The sequence below is a fragment of the Polypterus senegalus genome, chromosome 18 (assembly GCF_016835505.1).
Source record: "Polypterus senegalus isolate Bchr_013 chromosome 18, ASM1683550v1, whole genome shotgun sequence".
NCBI lineage: Eukaryota > Metazoa > Chordata > Cladistia > Polypteriformes > Polypteridae > Polypterus > Polypterus senegalus.
The window spans coordinates 55,269,745-55,287,580 of record NC_053171.1 but is presented as its reverse complement, the minus strand read 5'-3'; the positions used below and the strand labels follow the sequence as shown (position 1 = coordinate 55,287,580).

The following is a 17,836-nucleotide window of genomic DNA, read 5'->3' as shown; positions in this document are numbered from 1 at the left end:
GTCGCCCCGATTATTTTAGAAAAAGTTCAGCAGCTAATTTCACAGGGTTTGAACTTTCTCGATTCTCAGGCAGACCTTCAATTCTGACATTATACCTTCTACTTCCATCTTCCAAAGCAGCCAGTCTGTCTCCGAGTTTTTTGCATTCGGAGCTGACATTTTCTGCTTTTTCTTCAGCACTGGTGGCTAAATTTTCGGCTAATTCAATCCTAGTCGTGAATGTCTCCTTGAGATCCTCCAATTGATCAGTAAGCGTTTCAATTTTACCCAGCACCTGTCGGATTTCCACTTGCATTTCTTTCGCAGCCTTTCATTTGCCTGTTGCAGCATCAGCCGTATGCTTCGCTTGCTTGCTGCCATTCCTGTTTCAATTCCAGCAACTCTTGTTTCAGCCTCTCATGTGCCTTTGCCCTTGCTTTCTCATTTGCCTTCTCGGTTTTCTTTATATCTTGTACGATCTCAGCGAGCATCACCTCCAGTTTAGACATTTTAATTGTGCCTTCTTGTACCGTGGGTGAAGCGTCAGACTCTACTGTAGCCAGTGCTCCCGCTATTCCCGGCTCGCGTGGAGTAATTGAGATCGTGGACTGTAAGGCCCCTTCCAGTTTCAGGTGTTCTCCGATCAGCGAGCTATCGAGATCTGCACTCCCGATCTTACATTCGCTCGCCTTTTCACTCTCAGCCGGCGACGATGTAGCGGACCTTGGTCCCGAAGAGTCTGTACTTTCGCCCAGCTGTTCCAGCTCTCTCTCTGAAAGGCCGTATCTTGAGCTAGGGCTTGCTGATCTTGGCTTGGGTGCAGCTTTAGTTTTCTTTTCTTTCGGACCCCTTTCTTGCTGGCCATATTTATATATGCTTACATATATAATGTAGCAGTGTCCTTGGGTTGAATAAATGCAGGATATCTCAGGATAATAAGCAAGTAATATGAAAAAAATAACACTGCTGCTAGCGGAGCTCCACTTCAGACGTCCATCTCTCGCATCGGACGAGACCAAATACCGTTGAGTCTTTGAGTCATTGTAAATAGTTTATACAACAACAGAGTCCAAAACAGAACTGCCTGCCAAAGCATAGGCAGTGAGCTTTATAGCACAGATGGCGGAAATGATGTCGTCCTCTGGGCCGGAACTGGAAGTGACATCATCCTTGGGGCCGGAACCGGAAGTGACCTCATCCTTGGTGATGTGTCCTTCCTGGAAATGGCGGCTCCTGGTGGGATTTCCCGGGTAAGACCTGCAGAGAACTCAGAAAGAGCGTCAGTGTACCCCCCCGGGCAGATGTATAAGCAGTATTTTCTAAGCCCTTCAGCTGCTTCCCATGCACACGTGTGTGACAAGACTCCCCCCTCAGCCCAGACCCGACGGGTCGGCCGACCTGCACCGAGAGGTCATGGGCCCGGGAGAGGGCATCGGCGCTGGCATGAAGAGACCCCTGTCGATGAACGAGCGTATACTTGTACTGCTGCAGGTCAAGAAACCACCTCGTGACCCGTGGATTCGAATCCCTGTGAAGGGCCATCCACTTCAGAGGTCCATGATCCGTCACCAGAGTGAACACGCGACCCAAGAGGTAGTACCGCAGCTGAGTCACCGCCCATTTGATCGCCAGAGCCTCTTTCTCCACCGCCGCTGCACCTGGTCTCCCCTGTCCAACAGTTTCCGCTCAGGTACATAACGGAGTGTTCAACACCGTCGACGCTTTGGCTCAACATGGCACCCAAGCCTGTGTCCGAAGCGTCCGTCTGGAGGATAAAAGGGAGAGAGAAGTTAGGGAGATTAAGATAGGTGCTGAAGTCAGAGCCCTTTTTAAGTCACTGAATGCAGCCCCCGCTTTATCAGACCATACCACCGTATTAGGAGCTCTTTTCTTTGTCAAATCGGTCAAGGGCGCCGCCTCTCGGAGAAGCGAGGCACAAACCGGCGGTAGTACCTGGCCAAACCGAGAAAGGATTGGACTTGCCGCTTGGTTTATGGACGGGGCCAAGCCATTATGGCTTGCAACTTGGAACACTGTGGCCTCACAGTACCCCGGCCCACTAGGTAGCCCAAATATTTGGCTTCTCTCAATCCAAACAAACATTTCTTGGGGTTGATTCGGAGCCCGGCCTACCCCATTGTCTGTAATACTGCTGTGACCTGCTGTGTGTGTTCCTTCCAGGTGCTGGAATAGATGACAACGTCATCCAGATAGGCAGCACAGAACGAGTTATGGGGCCGGAGCACTTTGTCCACCAGACGCTGAAAAGTCGCAGGCCTGCAACCCAATGGAAGGACACAATACTGCCAGTGTCCGCTAGGAGTGCTAAACGCGTTTTTTTCCTTCGCGGACTCCGCTAAAGGAACCTGCCAGTACCCCTTTGTCATGTCAAGTGTAGTCAAGAATTTGGCTGGTCCCAGTCTCGAGGAGGTCATCCACGCGAGGCATGGGATAAGCATCAAATCGGGAAACTTGGTTGAGCCAACGGAAGTCATTGCAAAACCCTCCAACTGCCGTCAGGCTTAGCAATCAAGACGATGGGACTGGACCAGGGACTACTACTTTCCTCTATTACTCCTAGTGCCAGCATTCGCTTGATTTCCAGTTCCATTTCTACTTTCTTTGCCTCCGGGAGTCTGTAGGGTCGCTCACGGACGATCACCCCCGGGTCAGTCAATATGTCGTGCGCAATCAGAGAGGTCAGAGCGGATAGCTGCTTCGAGCTCCTGTTTCTGTCTGGGAGATAGCTGCTCGCCGAAATTAAGGGAACTTACTTCAGCGAAGAGAGAGCAGGGCTGTCCGGAGGAGGGATCGGGATCCCTCTCCTTCCACGGTTTCAGCAGGTTTACATGATACACTCGCTCAGCTGGTCGGCGATTGGGCTGTTTCACCAAATAGTCAACCAATCCCTTCCTCTCCTTAATTTCGTAGGGGCCTAGCCAATGTGCGAGCAGTTTAGAGTGAGAAGTAGGTACCAACACCATGACGCTGATCCCCCGTTGGAACTCCCGGAGAGTCGCCACGGTCATAAAGGCGGGCCTGTGCTGATTGTGCCTCCTCTATATGACTTTTTAGAATCGGTCTTATTGCATCAAATCTATCGTGCAATTGGGCGATATATTCCAAAATATTAGTGGAGGGCTGTGCCTCCCCTTCCCAGCCCTCTTTTAAAATATCTAATAAACCCCGGGGTTGTCTTCCGTACAGTAATTCAAATGGAGAGAACCCCGTAGAGGCTTGAGGAACTTCCCGGTAGGCAAAGAGGACAAGGGGGAGGAGTTGGTCCCAATTCCTCCCATCCTTGCTGACTACCTTACGTAGCATTTGCTTGAGAGTTTGGTTAAATCTCTCCACTAGCCCATCGGTTTGAGGATGATACACCGAGGTTTTTAAATGCTTTATTTTCAGTAACTTGGCAGTCTCCTTGAACGTTTCCGAGGTGAAAGGCGTTCCTTGGTCCGTCAGGACTTCTAGGAATGCCCACTCGCGAAAAGACTCCTACTAGTTCCCGTGCAATGTTTTTAGTGGTAGCCGAGCGCAACGGAACGGCTTCAGGGAATCGGGTTGCATAATCCACGAGGACGAGTATATATTTATGTCCTCGGCTGAGGGTTCTAGGGGTCCTACTATATCAACCCCAATCCTGTCAAAGGGAACGTCAATAAGGGGAAGGGGGACCAGAGGAGCACGGCCCCTCCTAGGAATTTGCCGCAGTTGACACTCCGGACAGGAAATGCAAAATCGGCGAACCTCCTCGTTAATCCCCGGCCAGAAAAAACGGAGCTTAATTCGCTCTAATGTCTTATCGGAGCTGAGATGGCCTCCAAGAAGGTGGGAGTGTGCTAACTCGCAAACCTGCCGCCAACTTCCGGACCTTCCCGTCATGTTCAGCAACCCGATACAACAACTCATTATCAATGACAAAGTGAGGTCCCTGTGGCATGGGCAAATGCGTGCGTTGGCCGTTAACGAGAACCACTGCATTCTTTATGTGTTTCAGAGAGTCGTCATTCCACTGTTCTCTCTTGAAAGAAGTTGGTGTTGCTCTAAACTGAACGAACAATTCAGAGAGAGGGTCCAGTCTGACCTCAAGGGGCGGAGATTCCTCCCTCGCTGCCGGGGCGCTAGTGGATGACGTAGTAGCCCGCGACGGTCCGGGAGTGTCTTCGTCATTCTCTTGGCCTACCGCCCCACTCCCTGTCGGCTGATTACACGGTGTGGAAGCAGCTTGAGATGAATCTTTGTCATCTATAACGAGGCCATAAGCTTTTCGGGGAATGCTTTCTAAGCTACCGCTGTTACTCAGACCAGTCCGCCCGAGGATTACGGAAACGGAGGATCCGGATGTACCTCACGTAAGCTGTCAAGGGTTCCTCCGAGACATACGTAATAATCGGGCGGTATTGTACGCGGATATCTCCGTATACATTTTAGACTGGTCTTATTTTTAATCCATTGTTGCGGTAGAATAAAACGGCGAGCAATGACAGACACGTTACTGCCGGAATCGAACAGAGCTGTTATTTTATGTCCATTAATGAGAAGCTCCCCCGTATGTTTATCCGCCAGGGGATTGCTAAGGGCACACAAACAATCCCGCCATTGTCCCCTACGGTCCGCCTTGTTCCCCGACAGGTCGCAAGCCAGACGGCCCGGCGACTTCGGAACAGGCTCTGGATTGCGTGGAAGGGACTGCTTTAGTAGGACATAGCTCCCGGTAGTCCACAGCGGCTGTTCTGCCTCCCAGGTTTCACAGCCGGCCCCTGGGTTTGCAAGAGTTGTAATAGCTCGTCCATAGAATGAAATTCGCCCCAGGCCGGCTGGGCAAAATCCTGGGGTAGCTGCTTTAGCAGCAAAAAACAGGCCACCTGCTGCACTATTTGTAAGAGGGTCAAATCAAATGGCCGTAGCCACTCACCCACCTGTTGCCAGTGAGCCATAGCCTGCTCTGACAGCCCTTTACTTGGGTTAAACTCCCAGTCTAGTATTTCCTTCACCTGCTGGCCTGGGGACAACCCATCGTTAACAGGGACCTTGGTCCCGATAGGCGGCTCGGCTTTCCCGCCAAGGAGAGCATACTGAGCCATTCGTGTGTGTTCCCCAGAAGCCAGCCCACGCCTGTGGGTCCCCTCTTCCTTCTCCACGAGATGGGTTGTTAGCCCCGGGTTATGCTCGTGGAGCAGAGCCTGCACCGCGACCTTCCTGACCCTCCGGCGCACTCCCTGCCCCGAAACTCGGCCCCGGTACTCATCCACCTGGTTCCATGAAAGTTCGTGTCCCGGGTTCATCGGGGACACCATCCTGCCGGCTACGCCACTGTAATAAGTGGAGACCAGAGGCGTGGAAAGGTTTGGGGCAGCCACCTGTTTAATTCGGTTTCCCGGCTGCAAAAGTCTTTGAGTCATTGTAAATAGTTTATACAACAACAGAGTCCAAAACAGAACTGCCTGCCAAAGCAAAGGCAGTGAGCTTTATAGCACAGAGGGCAGAAATGATGTCGTCCTCTGGGCTGGAACCGGAAGTGACCTCATCCTTGGGGCTGGAACCAGAAGTGATGTGTCCTTCCTGGAAATGGCGGCTCCTGGTGGGATTTCCCGGGTAAGACCTGCAGAGAACTCAGAAAGAGCGTCAGTGTACCCCGCCCCCCCCGGGCAGATGTATAAGCAGTATTGTCTAAGCCCTTCAGCTGCTTCCCATGCACACGTGTGTGACAAGACTCCCCCCTCAGCCCAGACCCGTCGGGTCGGGCGACCTGCACCGAGAGGTCGTGGGCCCGGGAAAGGGCATCGGCGTTGGCATGAAGAGACCCCTGTCGATGAATATATATATATGCATAAAATAATACACACACACTGGGGGGGAGGCTTTGCTCGGCAACACTCCAAAACCACTTCAAATTTCTGCAGTATGTGGATTTCACTTTCACCAAACAAAAAAAATCTTTAAATTCTCGTGGATATGTGTCTGTTTTGGGAAGAAACACTACTTTTCCCTGATGGCAACACAAATAAGATGATCTACAATTCTCTGTCTTAAAGCTTAAATCAGGACAAAATATTCAATCTCTTTTCGCTGTTCCGTTATTTCAGAGTAATAATTTCCATTTGTTAGCACTAATGCGATCTTTACTATCATTTTTTTCGAGACTTTCAAATTTTAGTACTTTCATTATATCTAACCTGCTCTGCATGTGTATCGCGCCCACGTTTTGGAACCTCTTTACAACATTCTACTTTTTCATCTACTCTTTGTCTTTTTTTCTGGCCTCGGTTGTGGTTGAATCTCTTGGGACTTGAAAGTATCTCTCTGAAAAAGTCTTGTCTTATCCCTGGATTTATTTATATTATATATAATATATTAATATATAGGGCGGCACGGTGGCACATTAGTAGTGCTGCTGCCTCACAGTTAGGAGACCCAGGTTTGCTTCTCGGGTCCTCCTGCGTGGAGTTTGTATATTCTCCCTGTGTCTGCGTGGGTTTCCTCCAGGTGCTCCAGTATGTAGGTTAGGTGCATTGGCGATCCTAAATTGTCCCTAGTGTGTGCTTTGTGTGTGGGTGTGAGTGTATGTCCTACAGTGGGCTGACGCCCTGCCTGGGGTTTTGTTTCCTGCCTTGCACCTGGTGTTGGCTGGGATTGGCTCCAGCAGACTCCCGTGACCCTGTAGTTAGGATATAGCAGATTGGATAATGGATGGATATTAATATATATATATATATATATTAATATAATATAATTTTTTTGGATTCCTCAGGTCTACCAATCTGCATGCAAAATTTCATTGAGTCATGAAAAATGTGACTTGCCTGATGGTTCAGATTTCCTCCTGGGAGTTGTCAACACTATGTTTTATGATTTGGCAGAATACATCACCTCGGTTATAAACATGAAAATCCAGTCAGGTGAGTATGTCCTCAAACTTCTCTCTGTGTATAGGCGGGTAATGGTAAAATAAAGGAAAGTAAAACTTCTTACACAATTAAGAACATTTAAAAACACATTGCATTCCAAAATGATAACTTAACTCATGTAGACTGTAATGATGGCTGAGAAAAATCTTAATCGTGCTTTTCCATATAATGAGAGGAAAAAGAAGCCCAATGGCGAATGATATGAAAAATGTCCACTGAAAAATTTTTTGCTTGTGTTACATAATCCACATGTCCATCATCCAGTCTTTCGTTCAAAACTTGCAAAACACATGCATTTTTTGCTATAACAATATTATCAGGTACTTGTGGAAAAAGCAGTATACATTGTAAACAGAAAAAAAACATTCCCATAATTCTCTGCTGGAAACGAAAGAGGTGTTAACATTCTTGACAGCACCCCCTTGCATCCCAGGGTGGGACGGTTCTCCCCAGATGTGTCAGGAGGGTGGTCCACAGACACACACGTGTAACAATACAAATAATTGCTTTTGCCATATTCAGATTATTTCAGTATGTTTGATATTCTTGCATACTGGTGAAGGTGAAAATGCATAAAAAATTATATATTTTAAGAAGCTGGTGTGGAAGACACAAATTGATAAAGCTTCAGGAATTGCAAGGGGTAAAAAATTTGAAACATACATATCTCTTAAACTGTGGAATGAAAATTAATGTGTGTTTGTAAATATTATTTCTTTCAGACCTGACCCAGATGCGCAGATATGCAGGTAGTTTTTTTTTCTTAAGTATGCATTTACTTACCTGTTAAAGCCGTATTCCTTGCTAAGAAACAATCTCCACTTTAACTTTATTTGAAATTACCGTGTGTGACCTTTGCACAAACAAATATAATGTATTACCTGAACAGACTACGATTTCTGGTTTATGTTTCCTTCTTTCTGAAATTTTGCCTTCTCACAATAATCCCTGGAGGCTCCGTCTCATTACATCTGTGCAGTGCCATTCCAACGATGACTGCAGCATCATGGTGTGGGGTTGGGGACTGCACAGACACTAGACATGGCAGAGGGAAAGCTGAACGGTGCAAATTCCAGGGATATCCTTAATTCAAACTTTCTCCAGAACTCTCTGAATACAAAACAAAGGTGACACAGGAGTGACTTAGGGACAGCTCTGGGAATATCCTTGAATGGTCCAGCCAGGGCCCAGCATCACAGAGAGTCTGAGATTGTCATATTATATATATATATATATATTTGGTTACTCAAAGATTGGCAAACCTTACAATATTAGTGAAGATTAGAGTCTGTTTGCCAGATGTAAGGAAAATAATGAAAGATGCTTGATGCATATGGAACACTTTGAAGCTTTGACCAATTTATGGCATAGAAGAACCATGTAGTCTTACTGTACATGTGATTAACAGTTACAGTACTTTTTATTAGTGTAGACAATGGTTTCTCAGCAAAAACTGTGATTTTCCATGATAGTCACATAAGTTAAGAGAAGCTGTTGTTTCATGGAATTTCCAAGAGGAGAAGAATAGCTGCATAGCAAAGCAATATAGGGATGGACTACGAATAATTACTTTATGTGCCATGTGTGTCCTGTATCTTGTCAACATATACAAACAATGTTATTCAAAGTGCCATGCATTAAACAGCCAATATAACCGTGACAACAGCTTGTACTAGGAAAACATAATAAATGTTAGAGTTAATTGCATTTCGTTTAGCAATTACTCTGTTATAAGATGTGCCGAGCTGCTTGGCTTGCCTTATGACCGGCTAAAATGAGTAAAGAGGTGCGTTTGAGGACAGCGTGGGCAGGTGTAAAAGCACAAGGTGGATCCCCTCTGAGACAGTTTTCATGGGTAAAACATTGGCTAATGGAAGATTTGAGGAGAAAGGTTGGACCTGGACAGGACTGGTGAAGGGGCTAGGAAACCCGTACTGGCCCCTGCTCTTCAACATCCCTATAGATCAAAAATGCTGTAGGGAAGTGTGAAAGCACATAAATACTAGGCCAGATCAATCTGCCATTGCAGCAGGAGGCTCTGCCAGGAAAGACTGAGCTGCTCACTGTGTAACACAAGAAGACCTCGCACCTGAGCACTAGGCACTTTGGGAGTGTAGTCTGTGATAAGAACTGCTGCTGCTGCCATCCATTCATTTTGCATAAATGCCACACTCATACAGTGGGTACAGAAAAGAATCACTCCCTTCAAAATACTCCTATTGTGTTGCTTTGCAGTCTGAAATGAAGATGCTCACAAAAAATCTCTTTCTTTCTTTCTTTCTTTCTTTCTTTCTTTCTTTCTCTGTTTCACTTTCTTTCACTTTACTATAAATGAATATTAGTTAATACAAGCTACATGCAGATTGACACACCCTCTGATCTTTAAGACATGCTTAGAAATTGAATAATTATGTTAAAGTCATACCTCTAATTGATAATAACCTAACTTAGGAAAGAATTTACAATTTGATTGTTGGACCCCAGAAACCACCTCAGGCACTTAATTCGATAGGCATACTGCAGGGCAGTGCTGGTCAAAGCCCATTTGGACCATGTGGACGAAGCCTTCAGACCAGACAGCAGGTGTGGTTATAAAGCAGCTTTATTTTGCAGAGTCACAGTGAGAAGAGTTTCAGAAAAGCAGACAATCAAATATACATGACAGCGTCAGGGCTCTTCTGAACCCTGTCTGTTGGGTGGGGTCCAGTTTATACCCCTAGAATGCGTAATTTAATATCATTATGAAATGTAACAGTCAACACTTTATTATACACAATCCTTGAGCCCCTTTAACGTCCCTTGTAAAACTTGATTTCTTGGCCCCTTTTGTTATGGCGTTCAGATGTAAGCTAAGGGACAACGTGATAAGGCAGACTCATGTGTGGAATGCTCAGACCTTGAGTCCTTTGCACAAATATTTTTCTGTTTGCTAAAACAAAGCATGCTTTTACATGGTTTAGTAAAGCTTACTTCTCAGACATTAATTAGTACAAGGGAACGAAGAGAACATTCATCTTCCACAACCAATAGGCATGGGATTTGGGGAACTGGCGCTGTGTTTAGTTGCTGGTGAGGTTTGGGGTGTCCATAGTTGGTAGTCAGTATTAGACTTTGATGTCCGGTATGCATGTCTCTGCAGTTACATAAACTTTGTCCCTCTGCGTACATTTCACACATTTATGGAGCATGCATCCTTAGCTTTAATAACCAGTGTGCCAGCAGTATTTTAAGACTTTGACAGCTCTGGTCCCCCTGTTGGTGTCTGCAGTGCACATCCTTTATAGTTACATTATCGCCGACCCTCTGCAGTATGAACATAACATGGACTTTACGGAGCAGGTGCCCCTTAACTTCATTGATGGTACCCTTAATGGATTAACTGGCTCAGGCTGTAATTCCATTCTGAGTTTTTTGGTGTGGGCCCCCCCAAGCCTCCCCTGGCAAGATGCCATCCTGACGTCCATGTTGCTCATACTTAAATCTGCTACCACTGGAAGGGCATCTTTGGGACAAATACAGTATCAATCTGTCTGTCTGTCATTTACAAAGTGCCTTTTCGATCACACGTTACTCCTGATACCTCCTTCCAAATGTTCCATCCATACTGCACTCTGTGAATTATCTCTGCATCTCATTCTCTGTCTTCTCCTCTCATCCCAGATACTGAATCCTGATCATCCTTAAACTTCATCTCTTTTGTCTTATTTCTATTTGTCTTCAATCCTCTTTCTTCCAAAGCCATTCTTCCAACATCTTTCTTCTTTTTTGGTGCTACACAACGGAGTCGCGATTAACAAAACGAAAAAAAGCTCAATTTTTTATTTTCATTACAGCTGCAATTATAAAGCAAAACATTCTGAGAAGTTTTAATATACAGTATCTTGAACTTGTAAATCACCTTCAATGAAGCAGTTACCCAAATGTCAAGTCCTAATCACGTCGTCTGTTCTTTTCTTTGTAGCTGATGTGACCCTGGATCCCGATACTGCATCTCCATGGCTCATTCTCTCAGAAGATGGGAAAGCTGTGAGATATGCTAATGAACGCCAACACCTCCCCGACAGTCCTCTGAGATTCGATCCAGTGATCAGTGTACTAGGACTTAAAAGCTTTCATTCTGGAAAGCACTACTGGGAAGTGGACACCGGAGACAAGACCGACTGGGATCTGGGAGTTGCAAAGGAGTCAGTTAGGAGAAAGGGAATGCTTATGCTGTCACCCCAGAATGGCTACTGGACTTTATGTCTGAGAGAAGGGAGTCATGTCAGGGCTTGTGGTAACCCCACTGTTAACCTTTCCATGAATACAAAGCCCCGAAAGGTGGGGATATTTCTGGATTATGATGGAGGTTTCCTCTCGTTTTATGATGTATCTTCCAGAGGTCATCTTTACACTTTCTTTGACACGTTTACTGAGAAGCTCTACCCGTACTTCAATCCTTTCATTACTTATGAAGATAAAAATGACCATCCTCTGAAAATCTGCTCCTTTAGTGTAAAATAACAGGTACAGTAAGCATGTCATTTAAAAAAAAAAAAAGGAAAACCAGCCCAATAAATAAGAATTTGTGTGCATTGAGTCCAAAAATTGAAATATGGAAGAGGACATGTAAGATCTTGTAAGACTTGATCACTAGGCCATTAAAGCTTTACCTCAAGAAGTCCTAATTAGGAAGTGGAGAGTCCTAAAGTTGCTGGTCAGTCTTGTGCGCTGTTTTATAGTGTACAGTGCCTTAGGATTAGGGGGACACAACCAAAGAAACACTTCCCTACTCACATTTGAAATATAATGTGCTAGTGAAGCTTAGATATGTGCTTTAAGATATTCTGAACTGCATTTTGGGATATCTTAAAATGTAATTATGGATTATGGATTAGCAGCAAAAACAGGTCACTAATTAAGAAAAGAGCTAGAATGAAAATCTGCAGCCACTGGATCCCTCCAAGACCAGAGTTGGAGACTGCTGACTTAGAGATATCTCCAAATGTATTTTAAGGAATTTGGAAATGAATGTAAGATATTATAAAATGAATTACAGATATCTGAAAGAACGTTCTTTTCAAGGTATCTTCAGTGGTAGGGTGTTGTACCATGTTAGCCATTATGGGTGCAATAAGAAGTCAAGCAAAATGACCCCTTTTATTGGCCAACTAAAAAAATTACAATATGCAATGTATGTATCCCTTGTAAGATCTTGTCTGAAGAAGGGGCCTGAGTTTCCTCAAAACCTTGCATATTGTAATCTGATCTGTTAACCAATAAAAGTTGTCATTTTGCTTGACTTCTCAAGGTATCTTAAAATAGTCAGGAAGTCCCATTGAAAGAATTGGAAATCTTACGAGAAATTACTTTCTGATATCTCGGAATTCATTTCAGACAATTATTTGAGATAAAACAAATGTATTTGAAGTATTTTGAAGTGGTCACTTGTTTTGTGATATCTGAAAATATATTTGAACTATCTCAAAATGTATTGCATATATTTTAGAATGTAAAGGAATATATGTCAAAATATTTGGAAGGGAATAGCAGGTTTCTTTAAAAATGAGCCACATTAGAAGATATCCCACATTTATTTTTGAAATAGCTCTAAATGTTAATTCTGCTTGCCAAATTACTCCCTGGGGACAAATAAAGTATCTATCTATCTAATCTGTCTTTCATGTAGTGCCATTCTTGTCTCTGTATCTCTCTCTCTATCTCTCTATTGTAAGCCACCAGGGCGTGTTACTTCTTGCCGCCAGTCCATCCACCTCCACTCCTCCTCAGGCTTTGTCCTCTTTCTCCCGACTTTGTCCCCTCAATGGATCGAGGCGGCTCCTCTTATTCAGGTCCCAGGAGTGTTTCAGTGAACAACACATTAGCTTTCGTTGTAGAGTAATGTCTTTTCAAAAGTAAGGTTTTTCACTGAAAAATCCTCCTTGGTGGAACAGTTGGATCCATTAGAATGTGATGTCACAATTCCTCACATCGAAGATCCTGAGCTCTGAAGGTCTGGGATTGAATTATCAGCAGATCGGCCCTGAAGCTGTCTTCTGATCATAGTTCTATTTATCATTCCATCTATTAATCCATCATAAAGCACCTTTTCTAACAATTTATTGATCTACCTATTGCAAATGCAAGAAACAAGCAAAGACAAAGAGTTGGGGCACCAATGGTTAATTCCATATAACTGGAAAAAGATGTTGGCAAAGTTTTGAACAAAATGGCAGCTTTTTCTGCAGAGTGAAATTTTTTTCAAAAGTGCGATTATTTATTGACTAATTGATTGGTATTTTATTTAAATCCTCCTTTGCAGAAGAGAGAGGTCCACGTTGCCAGATCTGGAAGGGATGTCACAATTCCTTATGCCAACGATTATGAGTTTAGATGCCAGCAGATAGGCCCTGAAGCTGTCTCGCTAATCACATGACCTTAAATGGTGGCCATGTTCAGCTTCACCAAAAATTTCAAACTGACATGTTGCTCGATTTCTGAGCTGATTATATTTCCTGTGGCACAAGAAAAATGTATTAACTTCAGATAATGCATACCAGTAAACTATGTGACATAATTGAATCTTGCCAAGTTTGTTTATGCTTCCCCAAGTTCAATGACGCTCATCCAGCTCCAGCCTATGCAATCTGCTTTGATCCAGAACAGCTCTCGTCTCATTATTTAATAGCAACACTTTATTCATTTCAGATATCCTCACAGTTTGATTCACATTTTAAATACCTAAAAGACATTTTTAGACATCTCAAACTCATTTCCCGAAAAATGGGTTTCTGTTGCAGTGCAGATATTTCAATATATATTTCTGGATGTTCAAAGTTTATTTTCAAATGCGCAATCGTGGATGCATCATCAGTGATTTTAACCTGGAATCGTCTGGTATTTCGGGTTTTTCTAACATCCTGATCAGGTGACTCCATCTCTGTTCAAGTGGTCTGCTCTCCCCTTTTTATCTGGAGCCACCTAGCGGATTTTGCTGCTGCCTCTGTGTTGGATCTGATGGCTCTCTTCCTGTTCTTCCTTGTGATGCCCAGGGTTCCATAGGCCTTAGTGAAGGACTGGCCTGTGAAGCCCCAGCAGTCCACCATGATGGGCAAGCACATTGACCTCCACCCTTGCCTGTGGCAATCATCCACCAGCTTTGCGTATTTTGATCCCTTCCTCTCCCTTAGCCTTTTCCCACAGAACAGCTGCTTCCAATCTGATCACCTGCCTTGTTGCTTCTGAGATTGGAATGATGTTAGGCCTGAATAAAGTCTTTGAGATATGCTCTGGTAATTTCAGCTGCCTTTCCATGCCAGTGTTCACCACCCCACCCCTTGCAGAGGAAAGCCTGCTCTCTCTTCTTAACAAAGACCATTAACTTTGCTGGAGGGTCAATCTTCATATTGGCTGTTACCCCCCTGCTGATGGCTGTGCCTGCAGCGATATTGCCCTTCACCTAAAGCTTTGGAGCAACTGCACCACATGAGACCTCTTGACTCTTCATACTGTAAATATTCCAGTACACATGTCACAATGAACTGAACTAAACAAAGGTTTCAATTTATCGATGTCCCCATCCAACGCATTGTTACTTAAGTGATAAAGCAATCCTAGCCATCTGCGGAGGAAACTACAGACGTTGCACTCCATGTCCTCCACCATTGACATTGGGACTTTAAAGATCAGCAAGTTCCGGGGCATTCTAGGCAGGATTCCTTGCTGATAGATCTAGGCCTTGAATTTCTCAGGGAGACATGACCGGTCCACCACTGTCAACCAGACTTCAAGTTCAGCATAGGTGTCTCTGATGGAGTCTTTGTCTTCCAGATGACTTTAAAAGTGTAGTAAGTTACTTCAGGAATCAGAATATCGCTTTCAGAAGCCTAAGATACAAATAACAATCTCTCAAAAGCATTTTCACAAATTTCTCTAAACTATTTCCCATTGGCCTGGACCAGGCCAAGGGGGCACCCCACGTAAGACCTGGCTGCGGCAGATAGAAGGTCATTTCCGGAGGGTGGGACTGGATTGCATCTCTCCCCTGGGGTGTTGGCCACTGGGATCCCGAGCTGTTTCGTCATGTGGTGAGTGCGGCAATGCGCTGTACCAGTGCATGCTCCCCAACCTGACCTGACAAAATAAAGGTAGGAATCTCTACGGCAATGCGCCTGGACCACTAGAGGGCACCATTTGCCTAGACCACCTATGCCCAGAAATGGCCCTGATTGCACCACAAAATTAAAGTTCACCCATGGACGAATGGAAAACATCACTCCTGCCCGTACCTGGGAACCATGCCTCCTGCACTCCCTCTTGAAGCAGCAAGAACCCCACAACTACACGCTTTTGCCAGGAGCTTTCCTTCAAAATTATTTTATTGTATCAGCTGATATTACAGAAGTGAAGTGTATTCTTTCTTTAGTTTTTTTTTTTCAATTTTAGAATTACTGCTGTACTCCTAGGGAAAGATATAATTTTTTAAATAATAAATATATATAGATATACACAGATATAGATAGATAGATATTGTAGATAGTGTAATGAAATAAACAGACAGAGAAGACAGATTAAGGGTAGGGGAATTCCCTGTATAATCTCTGAGGATCTGAGTAGTCCTAGAAGAATGAAATTACTGTCAAAGTGATCAAATCAGACATTTGACAACCAAATAAAAGTTCTGCAGGATTTTTATGTATGCATGGCAGGAAGTGAAGTAAACGGAGGAAATAAAATGACATTGCTGGTGAGGGACAGAGATGACATCATAATCAGAAGCCAGAAATGTGGTCATCAGGAGTGAAGTCATTAGTTTGGGACGGAAGTGGAGTCATCTAATACAGTTGGAACAGACATTACCCTGGTGGGCCTCTGAAAGATGCATTCTTTAATCTTCATTTATTTCTGTTGAGGAAGGGAGACAGACATTAGTACACCGTTCTAAACCCTCGCCTTTTTTCCTTTTGCCATCGGGCTCGTTGGCTGCCCCCTAATCGCATGTGTGTGACGATAGATAGATATAGGTAGACATTTGGTTTAGTAAAAGCTACTGTCTCTAACATACATCCCTTGCTGGATTCAACATCACCCTGAGTGTGACTCGGGAATAACCATATTTACATAGAATTTGGGGTATACGCTGTCACACACGTGTGCATGGGAGGTAGCTAAAGGGCTTGAGTAAGGGCAGTTCTGAGGCACACCGGGATGTGGCAGAGTGCACTGACTCTTTTTTTCCCTTGCTTTCAGACCATTCACGGGATATTCCACCTTGCTCTCTTGACGTCACATCCAGGACCGAGCCTATTGAAGGAGACCTTGCTGGCTCCGGCCCCTGTGATGTCCCGTCCGGGCTCGAACCAATGGCTGAAGACCTCAATGAACCCGACCCCTATGATCTCACTTCCTGTCTTCCCCTTTAAAAGCCTGCACCTTTTCCCTATTCCCTCAGTTCTGTTCTGGACTCAGTTTTGTGCACATCAGTGCTGTATTCATTTGTTCGACTTTGCAGCCAGGAAACCAATTATACGGGTGGCTGCCCCAAACCTTTCCATGACTCTGTGTCGAGTTTCTGACAATGCCTAGAAGGTGAAAAGAAAACAAATAACACACTTTATAACTAAATAAAAGGCCTCTAGTAATTGCATAATTACGTACTTACAGGGTTGACACATAACAGAAACACCACTTGGAAAAGGAGTTTAACTGTGAAGGAAGTAAATACCCAATTACAGATTCAGCTTCAATGGTGAGTACTATTAGGTTAACTGCCAATGAGCAATTTGTGTCACCTCTGTAAATGAATACGGGGGATTTTATAGCAGCGTGAATCATGAATATTAAGTGGAAACAAAGAGCAGTCATCGAGTTCTTGAATAAAGAAGGATGTACTGCCGCCAACATCCACTAAAGGCTCAGAAATGCATATGGTGGGGTGAGAATCGATGAGAGCAATGCGTGAAGATGGATGATAAAGTTTAAAGGAGGCAAAATCAGTGCTGAAGACAAACCACGTCTTCAGCAATGTCTAACTTGATTCACGTGGATCTAGCATATACCACTGTCCAAGAGATTGTTGAGGAGCTTGGCTGCAGTCACAGTGCTGTCAAGCAGATTATCCACATCCTTGGATACAGGAAAGTGTCTGCCGAGTCGGTTCCTCAGCAAGCTGATATGAAAGATAAGAGACTTTGCATCACTCCGGAAACTTTGAGAAGCCATCCGCAACAAAAGACAAAAGACACAGCTGTGACATCACAATAATGTACAACCCCCACACTTCTTTGGAAACATCACAGATTCTTGTACAGATGGGAAGGGCAGTGGTGGCATGTCCGCCTTAAAGCCTCGCTCTTGCACCCTCAGACTTTCACTTGCTTGGCCAGATGAAGGAAATCCTTGGAGGACAGCGGTTTTATTACACAGGTGAAGTGGAAGAAGCTGTCAGACACAAGGCAGGGAAGTGGACTTGACAAGTGGCTTCAAAAGATGACCCAAACATGTCACCAATGGTGGAGACTGCTTTGAATGGTGAAGACCAAGAGTTACTCTGCACGTGAACATAGGCTGCACATATCTCACATTGGTAAGAAAGGAGTTATGACCTGACTTTCCATACACTCCTTGTCCGTTGATGGCTAGGCTAGTGAGTTTCAATGATGGACGGTGTCATTTCAGAATTATTGAGGAGTAGCCCTCCTCAACAAAGGAGAATGGATTTAGCATACTGGGTTACAAGAATGGATCATTGGCTCAGTAGGCTGTGCTGTTTCATTTTTTTTTCTCCGTGAAGGGACCTGGATTAGTCAGGGCCATGGAAACCCATACTGTAGATGAAAGATTATAAAACCAAATTGCGTCCACTAAAAGATTACCAGAGAAGAAGAGTTAAATATTTGATTAACCTTAAATATTCAGCCCATACAATTAAACAGGGTTTATCATAGCAAGCCTCATTTTGTATATGA

The 17,836-nt window shown here is 44.4% G+C and overlaps 1 protein-coding gene across 2 annotated transcripts in view; it reads left to right on the top strand.

Annotated features, from left to right (window-relative positions):
• Positions 1–11,458, top strand: part of LOC120518890 (zinc-binding protein A33-like) — a 40,056-nt gene extending 28,598 nt beyond the window's left edge. For both annotated transcript variants that reach the window (XM_039741900.1, XM_039741901.1), the window contains exons 7-9: positions 6,734–6,881; positions 7,613–7,639; positions 10,852–11,458. In XM_039741900.1, coding sequence (XP_039597834.1) covers positions 6,734–6,881; positions 7,613–7,639; positions 10,852–11,393 — 717 coding nt within the window. In that variant the 3' untranslated portion in view covers positions 11,394–11,458. The remainder of the gene's footprint in view (positions 1–6,733; positions 6,882–7,612; positions 7,640–10,851) is intronic.
• The last annotated feature ends 6,378 nt before the right edge of the window (positions 11,459–17,836 follow it).